The sequence below is a fragment of the Rhamphochromis longiceps genome, linkage group LG6, assembly GCF_057381845.1.
Source record: "Rhamphochromis longiceps isolate RC_006_pf linkage group LG6, R_longiceps_female_GT1.1, whole genome shotgun sequence".
NCBI lineage: Eukaryota > Metazoa > Chordata > Actinopteri > Cichliformes > Cichlidae > Rhamphochromis > Rhamphochromis longiceps.
The window spans coordinates 31,732,218-31,753,385 of record NC_140562.1 but is presented as its reverse complement, the minus strand read 5'-3'; the positions used below and the strand labels follow the sequence as shown (position 1 = coordinate 31,753,385).

The window sequence follows — 21,168 nt, the reverse complement described above, 5'->3', positions numbered from 1 at the left end:
CAGACGATTTTTGGTATACAAAACACGCCATTACTCATCAGTGGATGTGTGTCAGTATAATTCAGATCATATACACTCATCATGGGAATGAATGTCATGGTAATTTGGGGATTTTAATGATTTCTTTGAACTGCTCTTTTTTCCAGGGTGGAATGATTGTACAGCATACATCTTCAATGACATTGACAACGAAGAAAAAAATTGGGTGCACAGGTTTGAAATGTAAGTCCAAGAAACTCAGTAAAGATCTAAGAAGGAGAATTGTAGATTTACACAAGTTGAGAAAGTAACTTGGAGCCCTTTCTAAACAATTGCAGATTCCAAGATCATCAGTTCAAACAAGTGTATGTAAGTTATTCAGAGGTGTCACCACTTTGCCAAGATCCGGAAGAAACCACGATCTGCAAGGATGTTCAGGAACCACTTAGGAGCCCCCAAAGCCCAAGCCTGCCATGAACTGGAAACTGCTGCAACACCAACGTTACTGTGCACAGTGAAATCAGTTTTCCATCACCATGGACTGAGAGGGTGTTTTGTAGTCAAGGATGCAACAAGAATTGAGCTATTTGGCCAAAATGACAAGAGCTATATTTGAAATAGAGGTGACACTTTCAAACCTAATAGCACTGTCCCAACCATCAAGCATGGTTGTGGTAGCATCATGCTCAGAGGCCGCTTTGCTGCCAGCGGTTCTAGGGGCACATCACACAAAGTGAATGGGATAAGAATGGAGAAGAACTTCACCTCAAATCAACATCTAGATAGTTGAAACTTGGACACAGCTGGGTGTCCCAACACCACAATGGTCCCAAACACATCAAAACTGGTTTTGAATGGATAAAGCAGGCTAACATTAAGCGCCTGGAACGGCGTTCCCAAAGCTGTTGAAACCAACAGGCTGGAGGTCGGACGAGTTTGAATGAATTCTACTGGTTCTGCCTGGAAAAGTGGTCAAATATTCAGCCAGAATTATGCCACAAACAAATGAGATTGGTCTTGGTACTACTTGCTAAGGGTCATTTAACCAAATATAAGTGAAGGTACACGAATGTATTTGAGCCTGAATGTATAGTTTCGACCCTGTGTGGATTAGAGAAAATGCAAGATAAATTCAAACTTGTGCACCCAATACTTATTTTTTAGTTAAGTTATTAAAGATCTATGCTGTACAATCATTCCGCACCTGAAAAAGAACAGATCAAAGAAAAGCACAAAATGATCATGACATTCATATTTAAACCTGTGATCAAAACTGCATAAGACCAAGGAGTAGGACTGCCTTTCACTTCTTAGTTGGAGCAATCCAAACTAAGTGGACATATTACTCTTTAAAACTTAAAATCTTTCCTGTTTAATAAATCATTAGCATCTAGCTTATAACAGAGTGAGTGAAAAATAGGATGCAAGTATACAGAAAGGCAAGAGTATGCTATTAGCATGCTGACATCACTTTGCCACAGCAAAAATGAATGCAGCTCATTAGGTGCCCTTCTGTAAGCAGTCACTGATAGCAATCACAACAACCAAAGTCATGAGGTCAGCAGTGACGGGCCTTTCATGATGACTAACGATGAAGTGTTTTAACTGGATTCTATGATTTCTATTTAGGGAAGCGTGTAAAAATGGTTTTTTTTGTCATATTGGGAGAACCTGAGTGCAGACGGGACTAATTATCTGTGATTTTGCAATTTGTCTGTGTGTCCACATAAAGTTGACTCATCTCTGTCTAAATTTAATATAATTGCTTCCTTTAATTGGAAAAGAGGGACTTTGACTGCATTTGTCAGTAAGCTTTAGTCTGTTATGATTCATTTTTTATAAAAATAAGTTAAAACTGAAGAAAAATACACTGTTAGGATATTCTGTGCTGGCATTTCATTGCTTGACATGAACTGTGGATTATTAAAATGTACAGCAATGTCATTTTCTTCTTTGTCATGCCTGAGGACCACATGAAACATTACCAAGGGCTAATAAAGACTAGCAGGCCACACTATGATAATCCCGAGTGTTTGTGAAGTGGTTGGATAAATCTATACAATCTAAAAAATAACTGCATAACACCTCAAGCACAATAAAAGTTAAAGCAGTCACATCTGTGAGTTCTATGCGATATCATTAAAAACAGCAAGTAAAAAGGGTCTCTGTGGCTCCTAAAGGCTGTAAACCAAAATAAAGACATTTATAACTTTACCACTAATCACGCAGCGCTGCTCTTAATATCACCAACGACCATCTTTGAAAGGAAATGTTGACTTTTTAAAGCAGAGACTCTTGTCTTTATGAGCAAATATGAGCCTTCTGGGTGGCGGCTGTTATTCTAAGGCTGTGACCCCTCTTAATCCAGAGTGACTGATGAAGACGAGGAGAAAGCTCATTGATGCCAAGACGTCACTTTAACACGACACAATCCTCCACGTCTACATTTGCGTCTCCACCTCGTTGTATACATATATACACGTAATCCACACCTGCAGCTGTAAAAACAAACACACAAACAAAAAACCAGACTAAACGTTTGCTTTATTTCCAGCAGACGATCTGCTGTTGCTAAAAAAAGGCTGAAGTGTTTGAGTAATCGTGCATTGCTGTGTTTGTGCTGTTCCTCACTATCAAGTGATTATCAGTGAGATGGTGAAGTGATTGTGTAACTGAGCCAGAGGGAGGCTGTTTAAGTTCTCCTACTTTGCATATACTCTCCTGTTATCCACAATTTTGGGCAGAGATGCCAATAAAATGGAGTCATGTTACAAATAAAGCTTGATTCACTGCGCTGCTTTTGATGTGTACCTCCTTAAAAATGCGGCTACATAACAAGGCAGCAGAGACAAGTGTTGGACTGCAAGACATCTGGTGGCTGCTTTGGTTTTCTTGAACAAGTTTCTGATCCGAGCAGAGATTGTTCAGTGACGAAGAGAATTTTAAGAAATTAGAACGACCACTATCTTCTCATTTTCAGTAACACAAAACTAGGAGAGCAGCGACCTTTAGTTTCCTCTCACTGTGCGCTTAGTTTTAAGGCACACTGTTTAAATACAATTGTCATTATGTTAAAGTAGAAGCTCTAAAGCTCAAATTTCCTCTTTTTGATGTAAACTGTATCTGGTCTATAGGTTTGGTTGTAGTTTCTCCAAAGGTTACATTAGACTGTATCTTAGCTCAATGCTTTTGTGACGCGCTGAATTCTTTAATGTTGTGTAACTATGGCCATACTTTTTCTGTCTTTTCTTTCACATTAAAGGGACTCATAGCAATAACTAGTTTCTGGACTGTATATTGTCACAAAAACTGCAATAAATCCTATTGTTTTGCAATCTTAAGATCATTTGCACTATGAAATATGAAATTTAATTCAAAATTTTTATTTATGGTATTATGTTATCTTCATTTCACTTGGGTCTCTATTTCTGTGTGTGTTTAAGAAGGTGATGTTTGGATGGTAGCGTCCACAGGAGATGTTTTGGACCTGCTTCGCAGCACCAGACTCCGCAAAGGAAGTTAACGGAGAGAAGCGACTAGGCTGGGGTGATGTGATGTTGTCAGTAAAAACTTTTTTGAACCGTTTTGAGGCGAACGACTGACTTTTGTCCATACCAGGGAGGAGAGAGAGTTGCAATACTAACAGAAAATAAATGTATGGATGACTTTTTACCGGTTTTACTCTGAAATTGGTTCTTATTTTTAAGAAATAAATATTCAGTCTTAAAACAATCAACCCTCAGACCAGCAGGCTTCAGGATGTGCCACTTGTTACCTTCCAGCACAACATCTGCTAAAGACATGTCAGCAGCATTCAGATGTCTGAATAATGCGATCTGACACAGATATGTAGGCAGCACAAAGAGGAAGCACCAAGTGAGTCATAATGGTCACGGTGAAACTGACGCTGTTCTCACCTGACGTAAATAAAGCCGATACAGTCCAAAAAACAACGTCACTTTCCATCTGCTGACCCCTGTGTAGCAGTGCAAAGACGGCGACAGCTAAGGGACATGAATGACTCACCTCGTGCAGCTTGTTAGTGAACTAGCCCAGGGAGGAACATACAGCTGCAGTGTCCAGGGAAGCAATGACGGGCTAATTCAATAGATAACGGCACCAAGCGAGGTTAATTCAATCAGACTGTGTGAGCAGCACAGAGGAGCCTAGGGCTGGACAGAGATGGACAAGGCAGGATCGGGGTAGAGTGCAGGGTTTTTTTGGTGTGTGCATGTACTCCACTGTGAGTACAATAGCTGGAGTTTTCCAACTGAGTGATAACGACCACTCAGTTCAGAGATAGTGTCCACACAGAGGAAAGACATGGCTCTGAGAGTCTTTCTATTCTATTCTTATGCAGACTTTAGGTGTCTGTTAATATTCTGGACAAATGGTAACCCTGCAACATGGAAATTTTGACACTTCAAAGAAGTCTTCGCTGTGTTAAGTTGTCATGAGGAAGAGCCTTGCCCATTTTCTCCAACACGCATATTTTCTCCAGTGTGATACAATGGCTGGAGTTTTCCAAGTGAGCGATAATGACCAGTCAGTTCAGAGAGAGTGTCCACACAGAGGTCAGGGAAAGGCGGTGCCAGGCAAAAATAGGAGGACAGATATTCACTTTGAATGCACAGACACAGACACTCAAAACAAGCAAAAAAAAAAAACCAAACCCCACCACGTCAGGTTCCAGTGAAACATGACCACATGTCTCCTGGGGAGCAAGGCCACACAGCTCAGCCCAGTTCAGGCTGACAACGTGATGTTATTGTAGAGGGTGGGATCGGTGTACTCTGGTGGTCATAGCGCACCCTTTTCAGAGTGGCCTGGCAAACATGATGAGAAGTGAGAATGCCATTTTTAAAAAAGAAAAAAATGACTGGACGCCTGTTCTGTCGTGATAGAGGAAGGACAGATGGGCTAATAATAGAGGAGGAAGAAGAGAGAAGAGGAAGAAGAACGATACGCTTCAGGAAGCATTTCATAAAGAAATAAAAAATATATATAAGTATGAGATAGCACCAGTGGTTCAGTCTCTACACTCAACAAGGAAACGCATAACTATTTTAATCAACAGATGATGACTATTTATAAGGGCCAAAAGAGCAGCATTTCACGAGTCATGTATGTTAACTTATTACTCTTAGCTTTGTTAAAGGGAAAACCCACGTGGCAACCTTTAGGACTGAAAAATGTGCAGTTCCATTGCAATAATGTGATAAATAATTGATTGAGTATTGTTGCGTAAACTCCTTCTATTCATGTGCTCTCATTAGCAGGTGTCTATGCCTGTGTTAATGCACCAATACTGTGTTTCAATTCATCTTTCTGAATGAACATAACTTAGCCTCTCATGCAGTTATAGTCTGAGAGCTAAGGTGCAAGTGTAAAAAATGATGATGATCAAAAGCTAAAAACAAGAAGCTACATCCATGTAAATATTGTATACACAGTCTAAGAAGAAGAATGGCCTCAGTCTTTCTCTTAGTTTATGTGGTACTTGTTTAGCATTAGCTACATTTGGATCTCTGTGCACATGGGAGCCACAAGTGAAGTTAGAATGAATGTGTGTATGGATAAGTCTTGGAAAAAAATATTAGTAATTAGTCATTTTGCTCTTAGCAGCAAATTTATTTACTTCTGTTAGTCCTGAGCCTAGCTATGGTTTCCTAAAAACATACACGGCGTAACAGAATGTGATACACAAATCTAAGAGTAGTTACTGAGGAGCAAAGCAGATATTGCCTGATGGTTTATTAAGACCAGACTGATATTGAGTGAGCAGCTCAGTTCACCATTAATAAGGAAAAAGCGACATGAGTCTCTTCCTGTTAAAGGGAGTTCTTTATTCCCACTGTTGCAGAGTGCTATTTTTTTCACTGAGACATTGTTGCACCAGGATCCCATACAACGGGTGATTGTTATTCTTTTACACCACAAAGTTTTAACTGTTGAAGAAGCAGATGTTGAGGAGTCTGTGCAAACTTCCTAGGCAATTCAGCCAAATAAAAGGAAGCTAAAATAAATCCAAATAAATGCATCTTCAAAGCACGCAGCCACCTCTTCTTTCCTTTACTGTTCAGTCAGGAAAGTGTAGGGATTAGCCATTAAGGTAAAGATGTGGTGAACAAAACTTAAAGAACCAAAACAGAAAGAAATATAAGCCTAATCATAGTCCTTGTTTCTGCTGACACGCACTTTCATTTATGCAAACGTTTTTCACTAACAGCTGAAACCAAGAACGCAGTGGTGAGCAACAGAAGCAAAAAGGAATTCCTCATGTGATCAATAACCACGATAATGTTTGGGAACTGCACATGCTGCATGGCTAGAAAGGGGAAGGCAGAAGTCATATCTGTAAGTGTTTACTGTTTCCTCCACATCAGTCACAAAACAGATGGTGCACCTTCATGGTGTGTGGTTAGTAACCCTGCATCACTGCACTCTCTGTTTTGGAGGGTTTTATAACCCAGCAGTTAATGTGGCCGACCCTTGAAGTAAACATTTAAAAGGAGTGAAAGTGAGTAAGGAGAGGGTGTAGAGAGTGGATTGTATTTGTGCCTAAGACTAGCAGCTCTGTGATGTTTATATTTCTTTAGATTTTTAATATTATCCTATTAATCTATGCTAATTAAAGTCATGATAATGCAAATGCCATTAGCAGGATCCATGTTTTGTGAACAATGACTGAACAAAACAGCACACATATCTATCATCTGAACCCAACTGCTGGAACTGAAGCAGCAAAGTAAAATTGCTGCTACCATGACTTAACAGTCCATGTACTCCAGGACGAGGGCGATGAAGAGATCATGTTTCTGTAACACACACACATACACACAAACAACAATGGCAGAACCATGATTCAGCACGGGGTTCCTCTAATGGATTTACAGTAACTTGTATGTGATTTCCTGCAGACCTATTCCACTCGCATATGGGTCATTTCGAACTATTGTACTAAAAAGATGAAACTCAGGATCTCAGGAAACACCATTTCCTATTCTTGTCATGCTGATGGACTGCAAGGCACAGAGGCAAGGACAGGGAGTGGGACTAATAAGCAGAGAGTGGTATGATGCCCAGAAACGGAAAGCATACAAGAAGAAAGATGGAAATAAAAAAACAAAACAGTTGAAGGGAAACGGTGGTTTGCATAGCCAGTTTTGACCTTAGATCAAAAGTCATTAACATGCAAATTTTAGTAAGAAGTGCATCAACGATATTCAAATGGCTCGCTCAGGTCAAAGAAAATACAGACTGGTGAGAGTAGCAGCCAAAATGTGGAGTCACGCTAAAGAAAAGGAGAGAGAAGTGGTTAGCGATGGGCCAAGAGGGGCAGAGAGACAGACGGAGCAAACAAAGAGAGAGTGGCGAGGGGACAGGAAGAGAGGGAGGAGAGAGAGACCGCCGAGGCGGCTGAGAGAGCCACGGGGTTGACGCAGGCAGGACGGGGGGCAGAGAACGGCAATGAATCAGCAACCGCACACTGCAACTACAATGTGCAAGAACTGGGCCAGTCAAGTATTCACCACAGTAGCTCGTAGACAGCAAAGCAAAGTGGCTGCTGGCTCAGGTCTTTATATATCTGGAGCAATGGCAAGGTTGCTTTTTTTGCTCCATCTTTCTAGCGTTTATATTACAGTATTAATAAATGCCTCTGACACAAAAACCACCAATAAAGGGCTAACTGGAAATGATAACAGTGATATTTCCATTTACAACAATGGAAAAATGCCCATTATAGCATTCCAAAGAGCTAGCATGACTTTTAAATAACTTTTTTATCTTTGGACTCCAAACCCGAAAGATTCCTCCTCCTTGCATGTTTGCAAGCTGGAACCACTAAATGTTTTTTATGCTACAGAACTGATTGAAATGATTAGCATAGAGGTTTTTTGTTTCAGCTCCATTAGATACACATCTTATTTAGGAGGAGGAGCTTAAATAAAATAGGACTAAAAAAAAAATGCTATCCGGTTGTTCAGTGATGACGCGACGAATCCTACTTCCGGGTCTAAAGTAGTCTGCGTTTAATATGGCTTTTGTGTTGTTAACATGTTTAATGTTATGTATTTTCTTCTATTTGATCTCAAAAAGCTCCTAAAACAGTCAGTGATCACTGTTGACCTCCCTCGGCTTTTATTATCGCTAACCATTTATTTAAGCTCAGTTTTTAAAACCTTAGGATGTAACTACAGCACAGCCCATGCAGCAGTATATGAATGACTAACCTCGTATTGTGGATGGATTATCTCAGTTGTTCTCCTGGCTGAAGTTTGGTCCTTTTACAGCATCCTGCCATGCGATTACATTTGTTCCTGACCACCGAGAACACTCACGGTAACTTTTATCGAGTGGAAAAAAAGTTAGCTTGTTTATATTATGCTAACATAGCTGTGTCGCTAGCGGTCACGTAGCACATCATTATATACCAGCTAGCCCAACTTCAGTAACCCTACAAACGTCACTGCTGTTTAGTTTTCTGTCTTCATTTATGCTGGAAGTGATAACAGAGCTGTACGTTTTAATTTGTTTCCAAAACCCCGCAGTCAGGACATGCTATATTGTATTTAGATAGAAGCTAGCGAGCTAACTCCCTGCTAACTTCTAACTCCGTTAAATGTCATAAATTCCGTTTTCATGGATGCCTGGATGTTAAACTCAATTGTTACACCTGGTAGAGCAGAACGCTGATCATTTTATTAAAGATGAAAGACTTTAGATAGTTTTTCAGCTCTCAGTAATGCCATAGTGATCGTTTGATATATGGACCTGCAGCGGAGTTTTAGACCCAGACACGGCTAGTGACGTCAGACTGAACAACCGGATAGGAGAACATAATGACTATAATTGGGACGGCGTGGCCTGACCCACAACTTATAAATGCTCATGTAAAAGCATAATCATGAGAATGAGGGCAAAGATGGGAAGTCCCGGTTGTTATATTCACAACTTCCAAGCCTTCCAGTACAATCCCCCCTTTTATCTTCATCATCTCCAACCTTTCTGGCCAAGTTTTCAGGCTCTAATTTGTTTTGTGCCACATCGTTTAGTGTCATCGCCGCCACCTTAATTAAAAAGGAAATTCATACAAAAAAAATCAATGATCTTTAAGGCAAAAAACACGTATTTCAATTTAAGAATCTCACTTTGTTGTCTTGTGTTAGCTCAAATGGCAAGCCATCACTGAATCTGAAGGCCATTGTTCTCACGTCCTACTGGCCACTTCAATTTTGCACTGGTGGAGGAAACTGAACTCTGTCAGCTGCAGCCAGTTTTCCCCAAAATGACTGCACACTCGTTCACTTTACAGCTAACTTGTAAAGTCTTATAACAAAAAACAAAAAAACTTGACTACATCAGCGCTAGAACCATGTTGAAAGCCATTAGCCACAAATGGAGAAAACCTGGAACAGTGGTGAACCGTCCCAGACCACGGAAATGACTCCATCGACAAGTGATGCAGGACGTCACCAGGAACAACATCTAAAGAACTCCAGGCCTCACTTGTCTCAGTTAAGGTCAGAGTTCATGATTCACCAATAAGAATAATAAGAAAATTAAAAAAAAAAAAGGCATCCATGGAAGATCCAATGAGAAAACCACTGCTGACTAAAAAGGACACAAGGGATCATTGCAAATTTTGCCAAAAAATAGGGGAAAAAACCCATCTTAATAATTCCCAAGTGTTTTAGTCCTGTTACATGTGGTATAAAACTAACACAGCATTTCATAAAAAAAAAAAAACACGAGAACAGTCAAACACAGTGATGGTAATGTGATCCTCTGGGGCTTCTTTGCTGCTTCAGGACGACTTATTGTAATTGATGGAACAATCAATTTCAGTCTCTACCAGAAAAGGTTTGACCATCAGTTCATGACCCTGAAGCTCAAGCTCACTCGGGCTATGAAGCAGAACAATTATCCAAAACATACCAGCAGCTCCAAAAACAAAAAGAGAGAAGCTGAGAAGGTTTTGGAGTGGGTTAGTCCAGTCCAGATGATTTGGCATGACCTTAAACGGACTGTTCAAGCTTGAAAACCTTCCAATGAGGCTAAATTTGAACAATTCTGCAAAGAAGAATGGGCCAAAATTCCTGCATAGCATTTTGAAAGAAGCATTGCCAGTTACCACAAACACCTGATTGCAGATCTTGTGACCAAAGATGGCACAACCAGTTATTACGTTTAGGGAGGGCAATTACTTTTTCATTTAGGGCCAGGTAGGTTTGGATAGCTTTTTCAGCTTAATAAATGAAAACAACATTATCTTTGACATGTGTAAGACTGAAATCCAGAAAGGGGCAACATTTTTTCCAGAGCATTGTTTGTGGAGAATCTTCAGCTGGGATACTTCGCTCAAGCAACTGAGAAAAGTGGCAGCCATTGTATTTAAACCATGATCTGATTCCTACGGTAATTAGTAAACCCATCTAAAATAATACACTCATGGCCTCTTTCCATTAGAGACGGATTATTCTGTATCTCTCTTTAAGAAAACTCTTAATGACTGAAAATAAAGCCTCAACAGCGAGATAACCATTCAGAGCAGACTTACTATGAACTAGAACATTATGAGATTATTACGCATCCTCCTGTAGACTCTGCATCAACCATGTTTCAATCAAAAATGCTTTTTAATGTGTTGGACAAATACTACTCTACCTACAATCCTAAATTAAAAGAGTAACGTCTCCAATTGGCCCCAGAGAGATTTTAAATCTTATCTCTTGTGTCTATGGGCACATTATGTGTTTCTAGACATATTAGAACAACTGTGTCCAGAAACACATAAAACAGAACATTTATCAAGACACACAAGTCAAAATGAGGCTGACCTTTTCTAAAATGTGCTCTGTCCAAACCTGAAATTTGTCGGCTTACACTCAAAACAACAGGTGCTAATGTTTTCATATACACTCAATGCTGGACATGCAAAGTCAAGTCTTACTGCCTTACCCATATCCAGGTATCCATTTTCCTTCCATCCACCTCTTTATCTGCAATGTTTACTTGGTTTTACTTTCTTTAGCTGCTTACTCAAAACCTCTGCTGGAACAAACAGACTCAGAGCAGACAGAGCTGACCAGTTTCAGAGCAAAAGGAAACCTTCTTCAGGTATTTGCAGTAGTGAAACGTGCAGGTCAAACGGTGGCTCCCAGTTTCAAATCTTTCCTTATGTCTTTTCCTCATTTCCCTGACACGTCAGTAAGCTGCTTTGTTATGCAAACTTTTGGGTGGAGTCCTGGATTCTCACCTGGATTACTACTGATATCCTACAGCAGACACAAACAAAGCCACTACACAGATACATTACCTGTTACGTGTCCAACAGCAGGTGCAAAACATCCAAGAAAAAAAAAAGGATTCGTAACCCCCCCCCCCTTTAGACCCCCATTCTTTTTGCTTTCATTTATAACTTTCACACATGCAAAAACTGAACATCTTATACAAAGTAAACACAAAATTATTTTGTTTTAAGTTGAACGTTCAAGAGAGCCCCACAACGGCAGTGAGTAATCAGATTAAATAAACACCTTGCACAATATGCACAGCACACTGTTACTAGTTATTAATGACCTTATATTGGTTATTATTGAACTTATACAGGTTATTAATGAAGTGTGAGATATATACTGCAAGGGAAATTTTAAATGGTAAAGGGCCTGTATTTGTATAGCGCTTTACTTAGTCCGTAAGGACCCCAAAGCACTTTACACTACATTCGGTCATCCACCCATTCACACACACATTCACACACTGGTGATGGCAAGCTACACTGTAGCCACAGCTGCCCTGGGGCACTGACAGAGGTGAAGCTGCCGGACACTGGCACCACCGGGGACTCTGACGACCACCAGTAGGCAAGGACACAACGATCGAGACTGTCGGAGCCGGGGCTCGAACCGGTAACCTTCCGATTACAAGACGAACTGCCAACTCTTGAGCCACGATCACCCCATTAAAAGTGAAACTAACTTAACATCGATCCATCAGAGACTCAACTGTGATTTCCTGATGGAAAAGCTAAAACTTCGAAGAAAGCTGACATCCTTACAACAAGCATAACTTCTTTACTTGTGATCACTGTGATTCAAATGCAGATAGCAGTTATAAAACAATAACACTGATCCTATGATCTGATAATGTATCACGTCAAAGAATAGTCGATAGTTGAAAATGATTAGAATTACTAGGATCTTCTTTGAGTCGGTGATGGAAAATACATTTATTAGTCTTTTGATGACTCAAAAATAGATGCATCCTTCGAGACACTGTTTCTCGTCATTTTCTAATAATTTACAGGCAAACTGAAAGAAGTGCAGCCCAACGAAAACCAGATCTTTGCAGCGAGAGAAGCAACAGGTAAAAATAAATGTTAATGAAAAATGGCTGAAAGCCACGGAGCCACAAATGTTTAGAGACAAAGGTTAAAGATGAATCAATCATAAAAAGACTTCAGTAAACAGAGCTGGACATTTACATGACAAATATCGCCAGGTGGGAATGTAAACACAGACCTTTTCCCTCCTTGAACTTGCTTCCATAATCACAAAACCATTCCAGGAACCGAGAAGGAGAGAAAAGGAGGCGAAGGCAAGAAAGAAGCAGCTATTCAGACGGTTAGTCTTTAGAGGATAGCTGCTGCATTAATCCCCTTCATCAGCTGGGGGCTGGGAGATCCTCAGCACAGCAGGTCTCCTGTCAATCACCTTCTGCTCCAGAGGTACTTATTGACAGACCACACCTGTCAATCACTGTCCAATCCCCGCTGAGTCAGTGAAGAAGGTCGGCAGCTGTCTAGCGACAATACATAAGTAGAATAGCTGACCTTACAACATGCCAACATGACTGACTGAGCACAGAGGGGCTTTACCTGAAATGTTCAGCTTCTCATAAAACCAGATTGCGCTCATAGACCTGTCTGTGTGCAAGGAAGAGGAGTAGGAGAAAGAAAGACCCATTTTAAAAGTTATACATAGTACATGTGAACTCTTTTACATGAAACTATGTAAGCACCAGAAAACCGAGGAAAATCGCTCTCTCAGTCAGAGAAATACCGCTACCTGAGTGGGCGTGCAGAGTTTTTAAATTACAACAAGCAAAAGAACAGAGTGAATGTCAACTACAGCGTTTAAATAAAAAGCTCCCTGATGGCGTCTTCAGGCCAAATGAAAAGTGAAGTTGACATGAACGGAGCTAAATCCATACAAATATTTCAACTTTGGTGAAAATTGTAGGCGTCCAAAGTCTACGATTGTTGAGATTCTCCCACATGTTTATTCTAGTTATTTTTGTAATAATTACAATGGAGAACACGGTTAGTGCTGCTGACGGTGGGCAGCTCTGTTTGACTTTACTTTTCCATAGAGACAAAACAAAACAGGGGGTTTGGGGAAAAGTTAGTGAAATCGCAGAACTTCCTGGAAAGTTCTGAAAAAAAATCTAATGTTACTTAAATCCAATCAGTTGCACTTTGGAAGGAAGTACAGTCATTGGAAACATAGAGTCACGTGACAATTTAACCTTTACTTAACTAGGAAGTCATCTGAGGTTTAACATCTATTTTTAAGTGACAGGCACACATGTGCATAAGCACACATTAGAATGACACAACTTTAAAAAACAAAACACATAAAACAAAATAAAGTCAAAATTATACAAACGAAGTATACCCTTACTGCTTAGGACATATGAGGGCAAGTAACAGCCAGGTGCTGCTAATCAAATGCAACTGATTAACTGATCATCAGCAAGTGTGACCAGCTCTGATGGTGGTGGTCTGTGTTAACCCAATCTCACATTCATCCAAGTAGTGAACATCCCAGTTCATTATTATTAGAAAAAGACTGAAAAAGTTTGACATTTCCGGAAGGATAAAGCTGTTTCTCTCTAAAAAGAACATGGCAGCACAGCTTAGGGTTGCAATATTGCATGTGAACAAATCAAAAGACAGAAGAAACCGACCATGAACTCCTCTCTGTACCAAAGTATTCTAGACTTAAATGTGAGGTCATGCGTCTGTCAGCTGAAGCTTCCCTAAAATTGGGTCGCACAACAAATCTACAACAGACTGGCTGAAAAAGAAAAGAATGAAGATGCTACAATGACCCAAGTCTAGACCTCAACTCGACTGACCGCAAACCACAATAAACACAAACAAGATTGTAAGAGTGGGAAAAAAATCCCCCCAGTGATGTTAGAGACTCAGAAAGTCATACATAAAACAATTACTTCAAGTTATTGACGCTAAATGTGGTTCCAGGAGCTACTGAATCATGGGATGTACTTAGTAGGACTGTAGGGTGGACAAACAGACCAACCTTCCACTTTCAGTTGTACAAATATTAACTGTGACACCATCAGTGGACAAAAAGGTAAACAGTACGCCCATGTGTAGGTTTAATAAGACGATGAATTTAAAGCTCATGTCAGACTGACCAGTAACAACTCTGTAGTTACGATTGCAGGACAAAGTAAAAAGCAGACAAAAGCGTATTTACATATTTATAAACCAAGAACTGAAACTACCAAGTCCTCCCAGCCGTGCATCACCCAGTGCAGCCTGCTGAAGCACTAATGCAGGTCAACAGCAGCAAGATCAAATCTTGTGGACTTCTTAATGTACTTTTTCAGTTTCAGTGGTTGAGAGACAGAAAAAAAAAATGTAACGCAGATGCTGCTGATAACACTAAACATTCGTCACAGAGTAATAAAGTGGTAGCACATATCTGAAAGTGTGTGTGTGTGTGTGTGTGTGTGTGTGTGTGTGTGTGTGTGTGTGTGTGTGTGTGTGTTTGTGTGTGTGTAGGCAGCTCTTGTAGAGATGTCTCGGTAATTGCTTTGACAGGTCTGGGGTATTGTCTGAGATGAGCTTCAAGGAAAAACAGCACTGCAGAGCTGCACAAACTAAACTGATATCACTGCACTTCATGTGTCTTTCAGCGTGTGTGTGTGTGTGTGTGTTAATTCTGAAGTGAAGGGACTGAAATGGTTCTGCAGGCCTGACTTGCTATGTAGCACTAATGTGTTGCCAGTTTAGTTTTGTCACGCATAAAAAGCATGAAAAACAGCAGAGAAGAAGCATTCCCGGATGTGTTGACTACACGGGGATTTGAGGCCAAAGGTTACATGCAAACTTCCACCTGAAGTCAAAACAATGTATGCTTCACTTTGCTTATGAGCAGCACGCCAAAGGAAATGTGTCCAGCAGACTGCAAGTGTGTATGTGTGAGTCAAAGAAAACATCTGGAGGCATTTCTGAGATGCCTGAGTGATGACAACAGCCAACCTGGCAGGAAAGAAGGGGAGGAGAGAGGAAAGGATGAAAGGAAAGGTAGCGGACGAGTCGAGAAGCAGCAGAGCGATAAAGCTACCACGCTATAACTTGTTTAACTTCAGTTCCTCTGAACCTAATCAGTCTTCATTTGTCATTTTTTATGTCAGATAGCAGCACATGGACCACACAGAAAATCTTTTAAATTAGAGGTGCTGTCAAAAACTGAACTGTGAGGACTGTTTCAGACAGTAGCGGCAGATACTGATCAGTACTGGAAGAATAAAAGCAGGACCAGTGTCTAATATTCTTTTACCATCATTTGTCATTTAACAGCACAGAGATTGATTTAGTTATAGGGGTATCCTATTAATATTTAAAGACATATTCTTACTTCACTGGTTTTTAGATAGCACTTCTTTACAGAGCAGACAAAGCACTTCTAGATTCTTCCAGTTTAACTGAGTTGATCTACTTAAAAAACAGTGAAGTGAACTAACTAACCATCCATGCATCCTTCTCCCCATCCACACCTTCCAGGTCCTCCTGAGGCATTCCCAGGCCAGATGGGATGCACAGTCTCTCCAGCAGATTCTGGGTCTAACCCCGGGCGTGCACTGAAAACCTCCAAAGGGAGGTGCCTGTGACACGTCCTAACCAGATGCCCAAACCACTTCAACTGGCTCGTTCCTACATGCAGGAGCAGCGGTTCTCCGGGTGTTCGTGCTCCATCTCTAATGCTACAGTAAAGCCCAGCAACTCTACAGAGGAAACTCACTTTGGCTGTTTGTATTCGCAGCCTTACTTACTTCTTCAACAGGTTTGACCAGCCCACAACCCCCCCACCCTCACCCTCACCTTCACTACTGAGTCCTCCCCCCACTCTCCTGCCTTCCTCGCTTCCCCCCCTTCCTGACACCATGACACCCCCCTCCTCCAATCCCTCTCTCAGCAGCAAGACATCTCCCCCCTCCCCTCCTCCCAAACATCTCCCAGTGTCACAGTGGATCAGGTCAGGAGGCAACTGAGGAAGCTTCGCCCCAGAAAGGCAGCAGGCCCAGACAAGGTGTGTCCTAGGATGCTAAAGGCGTGTGCTGCTGAACTTGGGGAGCCGCTACAACGAGTCTTCAACCTCAGTCTGCGACTGGGGAGAGTGCCCGCCCTATGGAAGACATCCTGCATCGTCCCGGTCCCCAAAAAGAACCGGCCCAATGAGCTGAATGACTTCCGACCGGTGGCACTGACGTCAAATCTTATGAAGACTCTAGAGCGGCTCTTCCTCAACTTCCTCCGACCACAGGTACAACATGCCCAGGACCCACTACAGTTTGCATACAAGGCGGGTGTCGGAGTGGAGGATGCCATCCTGTACCTCCTACACAGAGCCCACTCACACCTGGATGGGGGAAAAGGCACGGTCAGGATACTGTTTCTTGACTTTTCCAGTGCCTTTAATACCATCCGGCCCTGTATGCTTCAGGAAAAACTGAACAGGATGGAGGTGGACCCCTGCCTGGTGGCTTGGATCTCCGACTACCTCACCGACAGACCACAGTACGTCAGGCTGAAGGACATCACGTCTGACACTGTGGTCAGCAGCACAGGAGCACCACAGGGAACTGTGCTGTCCCCTCTTCTCTTCACCCTGTACACCTCTGACTTCTGCTACAACTCTGAATTATGCCATATTCAGAAGTTTGCAGATGACACAGCCATCATGGGGTGTATCTGGGATGATCAGGAAGAGGAGTACAGAAGTCTGGTGAGGAACTTTGTCGCATGGAGTCACACAAACCACCTGCAACTCAACACCTCAAAGACTAAGGAACTGGTTGTGGACTTCGGGAGGTCCAGAGAAGGTCCACTGCCGGTTCAGATAGAGGGGGAGGAGGTGGAGGTGGTCAACAAGTACAAGTACCTCGGGCTGTGGGTGGACAATAAACTGGACTGGTCATGCAACACAGAGCACCTGTATAAAAAAGCCCAAAGCCGACTGTACTTCCTCAGGAGGCTGAGGTCTTTTAACATCTGCAGGAAGCTCCTGAGGATGTTTTACCAGTCGGTGGTTGCTGGAGTACTTTTCTATGCTGTGGTGTGCTGGGGGAGCAGCACAGCAAAGAAGGACTCATCCAGGCTGGAGAAACTGATCAGGAGGGCTAGCTCTGTGGTCGGCATGAAGCTGGACACTCTGGTGACAGTGGCAGAGAAAAGGACATTAAAGAAACTGATGGACATTATGAACAATGCTGGGCATCCTCTGCACACGGCCATAAACAATCAGAAGAGTCTGTTCAGTGACAGGTTGCTTCTCCCCAAGACAAGAACTAACAGACTTAAAAACTCCTTTGTCCCACACGCCATCAAACTGTTTAACTCCTCTCTGGAGGGGAGAGGGAGGGGAAACAGGAGGACAAAGGAGGGGGGAACAACTAAGCTGTAGTGCCTCTTCACCTCACTGTACAATACCTTGTGCAATACTTTTGTAAATAGTCAACAGTGCAATAGACTCAATACTTGAAATGTGCAATTCACTTGTATTTTTATTTTTTATTCCTATTTATTCTATTTATCCCCTTTGTATATTTTATTTATATTTGTCTCTGTATTTATATATGTGTGTGTGTGTGTGTGTGTGTGTGTGTGTGTGTGTGTGTGTGTGTGTATATATATATATATATATAACAATTCTGTAACTGTAACGTCGGTCGTTGCTGTGCTTTTTGGAAGTCGAATTTCCCAGAGGAACCCACCCGAGGGATTAATAAAGTTCTATCTTATCTTATCTTATCTTATCTTATCTTATCTTACTGTTTTGGACATTCCAGACATTCCAGAGTGGCTGTAAACTGCTCCAGTTCCATTTATTTCAAAGTACAATATTTTTTTATTCACATAACTGGTGTTGACAGAATATTAGCAGAAGCTAATCTTCTCTAGAGTTCAGACAAAATGACAAATAAACAAAGCTTTATTCAGGCTTTATTTAAGCCTGAATAAATGCAGGACTATTCTTCTAGTTTGTGGTTTGGACTGCTGCTTCACAGCTAAAAGGTCATGCATGTATTGAAGATTAGGCTTAAAACTTTCCTTACAGGGTGTAAGGCTCTCCTGTGTGGTGTTTGTATGTTCTCCTTGTGCTTGTGCTGTAATCTACAGGGAGTGCAGAATTATTAGGCAAGTTGTATTTCTGAGGAATAATTTTATTATTGAACAACAACCATGTTCTCAATGAACCCAAAAAACTCATTAATATCAAAGCTGAATGTTTTTGGAAGTAGTTTTTAGTTTGTTTTTAGTTTTAGCTATTTTAGGGGGATATCTGTGTGTGCAGGTGACTATTAGTGTGCATAATTATTAGGCAACTTAACAAAAAACAAATATATACCCATTTCAATTATTTATTTTTACCAGTGAAACCAATATAACATCTCCACATTCACAAATATACATTTCTGACATTCAAAAACAAAACAAAAACAAATCAGCGGCCAATATAGCCACCTTTCTTTGCAAGGACACTCAAAAGCCTGCCATCCATGGATTCTGTCAGTGTTTTGATCTGTTCACCATCAACATTGCGTGCAGCAGCAACCACAGCCTCCCTGACACTGTTCAGAGAGGTGTACTGTTTTCCCTCCTTGTAAATCTCACATTTGATGATGGACCACAGGTTCTCAATGGGGTTCAGATCAGGTGAACAAGGAGGCCATGTCATTAGTTTTTCTTCTTTTATACCTTTTCTTGCCAGCCACGCTGTGGAGTACTTGGACGCGTGTGATGGAGCATTGTCCTGCATGAAAATCACGTTTTTCTTGAAGGATGCAGACTTCTTCCTGTACCACTGCTTGAAGAAGGTGTCTTCCAGAAACTGGCAGTAGGACTGGGAGTCGAGCTTGACTCCATCCTCAACCCGAAAAGGCCCCACAAGCTCATCTTTGATGATACCAGCCCAAACCAGTACTCCACCTCCACCTTGCTGGCGTCTGAGTCGGACTGGAGCTCTCTGCCCATTACCAATCCAGCCACGGGCCCATCCATCTGGCCCATCAAGACTCACTCTCATTTCATCAGTCCATAAAACCTTAGAAAAACCAGTCTTGAGATATTTCTTGGCCCAGTCTTGACGTTTCAGCTTGTGTGTCTTGTTCAGTGGTGGTCGTCTTTCAGCCTTTCTTACCTTGGCCATGTCTCTGAGTATTGCACACCTTGTGCTTTTGGGCACTCCAGTGATGTTGCAGCTCTGAAATATGGCCAAACTGGTGGCAAGTGGCATCTTGGCAGCTGCACGCTTGACTTTTCTCAGTTCATGGGCAGTTATTTTGCGCCTTGGTTTTTCCACACGCTTCTTGCGACCCTGTTGACTATTTTGAATGAAACGCTTGATTGTTCGATGATCACGCTTCAGAAGCTTTGCAATTTTGAGACTGCTGCATCCCTCTGCAAGATATCTCACTATTTTTGACTTTTCTGAGCCTGTCAAGTCCTTCTTTTGACCCATTTTGCCAAAGGAAAGGACGTTGCCTAATAATTATGCACACCTGATATAGGGTGTTGATGTCATTAGACCACACCCCTTCTCATTACAGAGATGCACATCACCTAATATGCTTAATTGGTAGTAGGCTTTCGAGCCTATACAGCTTGGAGTAAGACAACATGCATGAAGAGGATGATGTGGACAAAATACTCATTTGCCTAATAATTCTGCACTCCCTGTATAGTGATAGTAAGGAGGAGGTGGAAGAGAGGCTGGAGATGGAGAGGTGGTGGTGTACTACTGTTTGAAGATAAAAAACACAGGAGGCCGAGCTGAAGATGTTTACTAGGAATGGCAGAATGGACAAGATTAGACATGACTAAATAATTGGGACAGCTCAGGCTGAGATGGTTTGGACACTGAACAGAGGAGGGACAAAGGATGTTGACTACTGATGCCAGGCAGGGGGAAAAGAGGAAGACCACACAGGAGGCTCATGGATGTAGTGAAGGAGGTCATGAAGAGGGTTAGTGTGACAAAGGAGGATGCTAGAGATGGGGTGAGATGGAGGCAGATGCTCTGCTGTGACAAACCCTGAAGGGAGCAGCCAGTCCTTTCTGGTTGATACTTAACACAACACAGCAGAAAATTTAATTTCAGTATATAGTGAACTCTATGAGCTTCCCATTTTGTTCCAGTCTCCCTTGGTGACACTTCTTTTCATCTAATTTTCTGAAAGCAGAGGGAAGGATGAGACTGGAGGGGGAAAAGAAAAAAAGACAGAGACCACCCTTCCCCACGAGACAGACAAAAAGGCCAAAAAAGCCTCCAAGCAGAGAGAGAGAGAGAGACAGACAGGCTGAAGGAGGTGGACAGCAAGAGAGTAAGAGACAGAAGGAAAGGGAGGAGAGGGGAAGAGAGATGGTCAGCCAAAAAGTGATAAAGAAGCAGGTGGAGGAGCAAGGGAGGATGGTTGGCCCTCAGAGCCAGAGGCGAATAATAGATAAAAGAGCATGTGAGAGCATGCTGGCAGGCCAGACTGGCTGCCAAATGCACAGACATCAGACACATGAGGGGAAGGAGGAGGATGAGAGCCTGTGTTCATGGGTGGAGAAGAGTTCATTGAGAGCACTTTGGGCAGAGTACAGCAGTCTGATATATAGAGTGCAGGGCTGAACATTAAATCATCCTCCCAAAGATCAAAAACAATCAGTGAGGGAGGCACTGTAGTTTTTATTTTTTTAAATATTCTACATGTTTTAAACCATTTCTGAAATCGAAATAATCTCCCTGCATTTCAAGTGAGGGTCTTTTTAAAGAAACATTTCTTATTTGGGCCTCCAGGCATCCTGCAGTCCAAAGGCAAATAACACTGTATGTGATGGGAAGCAGGAGGGAGCGTCATAGCCAGAGATGGAAACAGCGAGGGAGG

At 41.8% G+C, this 21,168-nt stretch overlaps 1 protein-coding gene across 2 annotated transcripts in view; it reads right to left on the bottom strand.

Annotated features, from left to right (window-relative positions):
* pkn1a (protein kinase N1a) overlaps window positions 1–21,168 on the bottom strand; it is a 63,822-nt gene that overhangs the window by 25,181 nt on the left and 17,473 nt on the right. The window contains exon 1 of one of the 2 annotated variants that reach the window (XM_085410236.1): window positions 12,504–12,545. The exons of the other annotated variant lie outside the window; for it this stretch is intronic. Within the exon in view, the coding sequence (XP_085266362.1) occupies window positions 12,504–12,530 (27 nt within the window). The 5' untranslated portion in view covers window positions 12,531–12,545. Of the gene's footprint in view, window positions 1–12,503; window positions 12,546–21,168 lie in introns of those variants that run through there. 2 annotated transcript variants of the gene reach the window in all.